Source organism: Arachis stenosperma, chromosome 3 (genome assembly GCF_014773155.1).
Source record: "Arachis stenosperma cultivar V10309 chromosome 3, arast.V10309.gnm1.PFL2, whole genome shotgun sequence".
In the NCBI taxonomy this organism is placed as follows: domain Eukaryota; kingdom Viridiplantae; phylum Streptophyta; class Magnoliopsida; order Fabales; family Fabaceae; genus Arachis; species Arachis stenosperma.
Genome location: NC_080379.1, coordinates 2,712,943 through 2,716,985, shown reverse-complemented (window position 1 = coordinate 2,716,985; position 4,043 = coordinate 2,712,943). Strand labels below are relative to the sequence as shown.

Sequence of the window (4,043 nt, the reverse complement as noted above, 5' to 3'; positions counted from 1 at the left end):
TAGTAGTTGAGATAGTTAAAAAAAGAAACTTGTCCAAATTGCAAACTCAACCCATAAAATCTGAACAAGGGATCTCTGTGGAAAATAGACTTAGCTTCTTCTTCTTCTTCTTCTTGTTTCTTTCTTCAAGAATCACCATGCTTGTGCCAGCAAACTAACATGGCCACACACCTTCTCATGATGTAAAATCTTGCCTTTTGTTCCTTAGCTATCTTGGTGCATTTCCTTCCAATAGAAGGGTTGTTACTGTTACTGTTACTATTATTCTTCTGCGAGAAGCTCCTATGGAGATTATTAAGATTGTTACTATTGCACTTTGATGTGGAGGAACTTCTCCTCAATAGAGGGGAGTTTGAAGAAGAAGATCCTCTTGTTGAGCAACTCCTTGAGAATAATGACTTGTTGGTGTTGCTGCTGTTGTTGCTGCTGCTTGAACCAGTTTCCTTCTTTGATGATGATAGCTTCCACTTCTCATCCATTGAGAAATTATACAAAGAAATTAAAGTTTAGAATCTACAGAACTAGCTAGCAATATGATACACCCTTATTAGTGTGTAGTGTGAAGAGGGGAAAAAGGTAGTGAATGAATCTAGTAAGAGAAAAAAAAGAAAGGTTGTTGTAGTGTAGGACTGTGCAGTAGTGTATAAATATAATAAGGGTCGATCATAGAAAAATTATTAGTAAAATTCGATGCCACATTGTGCTAATTAGTTTTATAACGATATGCATAACAGGTATGCAATACTTACTCATCATTCACATATATATAATATTCTGTTTATATTTACATGGCATAAGCTGTGTCACACACTGTACACTACACTACAAACATTTTTAAGCATTTTTTTCTTCTAATTTGCTCTTTTTTATTCCAATTTTTGACTGATTAATTAAGGAGTAGTAGAATTTTAAAATAAAAAATTTGAGACACTATTCATATGTATTTATACATAAATACATATGAGTTAATTTAAATGGCTGATTTTGATATATACATAGCACTTTTTAATAACTAATTATGATCTAAACAACTAGAATTCAATGTTTATTGGCTTCAAAAGAAATAATTTTAACATAAGATGAATAAAAAATAAAAATATTTATGCGAAAATTGACACGAATTCAAAAAAAATCTTATGTGACAAAACGTGTTCAAAATATGATCATTTATATTTTTCTTTCTATTCGATTTAAACTTTTAAAAGAAATAACTTCATTAGGTAAAAACTCAGGTGAAGTCGACTTCACGTAAAGTTGATATTTGAGAGTCATTAGATGAAAATTTAGTCAAATCAGTCAAATAATCTAACGCTCTTAGGTATCAACTTCACGTGAAGTCGACTGCACCTGAGTTTTTACCTTATGAAATTATTTGACTGCACGCGAAGTTGATACCTAAGAGCTATTAGATTATTTGACTGATTTGACTAAATTTTTATCTAATGACTCTCAAATATCAACTTCACGTGAAGTCGACTTTACCTGAGTTTTCACCACTTCATAAACATTATTGCACGTATAAATTCTTTTTTTTTTTTGCATAATTATGAAATATATTGCATTGTAACTATTAATTGTAAGTATGAATTACTGAGTAGTAAGAGTTGAAAGTGTGTATTATTGAATGGGAAGCTCAGCCTCGAAAGGTTTGATTCTTTATGGAGACAGAGTCTCCCTTGTACGCTTCTAAAATGGGCAATCACTTATTAAAATTGTCCACTGTTGTATGTAGACCACATCGTTAGCTGGTTTTCATGTGGACGGTTCTGTGCCTTGTGCCCCCTTTCCAGCATCCCAAGTTACTAAGACACCTTCCACATATTAATCTTCATTAATTAAAACAATATTTTTCACACTATAATAGCTACTATTACTACTTATGATTAGTTCGCCTAAGATGCCCTCTCTTCTTGCTTCACCAAATCAATTAAATGTGCACATGCATGTGGGGATTAACCAACCTTGTCACTAAGCTAACCTAACTCTAAGATCCTTGTTGAGAGTCAAAAAGTTGTCTTTGAATAATTACAAGTCCTCATCATCATAGTGAGTAATGTAAGATACCATATAGTCCTCATGATTCTTATTATTATTTTATTCCTGTGAACGTGACTCTTGTTTGTCAATTGTCACCCATGGAAATTATTTTTTTATTTTTTTAAAAATTTGCTCTTGATAGGAATAATTTACACCAAGGTATGGTGTGATGCATAAGAAGACAATATGTTCCTTAAATCATCTTTTTGAATATCTCTTGCTCTCTCCTTTTTTTCAAAAGGTGAGGAATAATAAGAAAGGATATCATTTTATACTATAATTGATTTCTTAGAATTTTTTTATTACCTATATATAGGTATTTTATAAGATATGTTAAATTAATATATATTTTTTAAATTGAAAGATATTGTTTATGCGTTTTACATTATTAAATAAAATTTAAGAATAAAAATATCAACTTATTCATGCACGAATCAAAAAATAAATTTAAATAATACATATGTTAAAAAAATAGCTCATGATCATCACTTAATCTTATATATGAACTAATTATTAATTAACACCGGAGGAACATAATTCGGTGCTAAAGTATCTTTCACCCTTGATATATATGATGTTGATGTAGTTTTCAAATTTTTCTAATGATTAATGAAAAATATGGCATATCAGAAAAGAAACTAGCTACAAGTCGATCCTGCCAAATTTGGTGACAATCACAAACCACTGTTAAGCATATTCATGTAATTTAAATAATGGCCGTAATATTTATTTGTATTCGTTATCTAATATTCTGGATTCACAGGCACATGGCAACTACGTAGCTAGACTGCTAGAGCAGTGGTTATGATCAGATTTCAAAATTTTGAATTAGGATACAAAACCTTAGAGTTAGCTAAACTTAACATGTGAATAAATTGATTTGTATTTTTCTTATGAATGATATAACATCTTAATTATTTTAATATCGAATTCTGATAATTAATACTAGCTTATTATATATATAGTATATTTTTCGTGCATTATTATTGTTGCAACACTTTTTTTTAATTACGACGAAGGTTAATGCCTTCCAAAAAAAAAAAAAGAAGAAGAACGAAGTGCAATGCTTATTGAATTTTTAAGTCTGAATTTTAAATTTTAAATTTTAAATTCTAATTTTTAAACCAAGAATATGAACCTTAAAATCTTAAATTTTAAATATAAATTATTGATATAAAATATAATAAATAAAGAGTTAGAATTTATTTAATTGGTTACTTAATATAAATAAAAACGAACTCATAATTATTCACATACAATCTCGGTAGATAACCAATTAAGGTATCAGTCAATTTGATAAACAACTTTTTAAAATTATTAAAAAATATATTTTTTAATTTTTTAAAATAGGATTTTTTTTAAAAGAAAAAACTTCCATTCAAGGAAATAGCCAAACGTCACTTTTGCATATTGCAGAAAAAATATTAAATTTAAAACTAAATAAAAAAATAAATAAGTTCTATGTTAATCTATGGTTTGAGAGGAGGTATAAAGTTCAATTACAAAGAATCTTATAGAAGAAAAACAGAGACCAGTTACAATATCTTTTGTTTCTAAATCTAAACAGAAAGTATTACAACACAGAAACATATCTTCTCTTCTTCTCAAAATTGGTCTGAATGCTGTTTGAAATTGTAAATATTTCCATGGATGAAAGACTCTCGTTATATCTTCATCCTGTATCTACGAAAACATATCCAAAACATCCATAAAGGAGACCAATATACTATAAAAGGGGAGAGAAACACCATAAAGAGATTATTTGATCTAGATCTGGATCTCAAATATAGATCTCTAAAAAGAAAGTAAAAAAAAACAGTGAGATCAGTAAAAACAACAAACTAAGAAAAGGAAAAAGAGGAGAAGGATGGGTAAAAGAAGGAAAGAAAGAAAAAGGCGATGGCGAATCACAACGTCAACGATCCGATTTCACTACAGGATACGTTGCATGGAGATCGGCACATCACACCAAAGAGGTTTCGATGCAGAGGGGACTGGCGCTGTGA

At 29.4% G+C, this 4,043-nt stretch overlaps 1 protein-coding gene across 1 annotated transcript; it reads right to left on the bottom strand.

Annotated features, from left to right (window-relative positions):
• LOC130966354 (small polypeptide DEVIL 13-like) lies at nt 1–479 on the bottom strand. The gene has a single exon (XM_057891145.1). It carries the CDS (start codon nt 477–479, stop codon nt 126–128), a length of 354 nt encoding a protein of 117 aa, XP_057747128.1. The 3' UTR covers nt 1–125.
• Between the last annotated feature and the right edge of the window lie 3,564 nt (nt 480–4,043).

Bases quoted from the DNA above. Each gene is read 5' to 3' on its own strand.
- LOC130966354 (XM_057891145.1), bottom strand. From the start codon at position 479: ATGGATGAGAAGTGGAAGCTATCATCATCAAAGAAGGAAACTGGTTCA.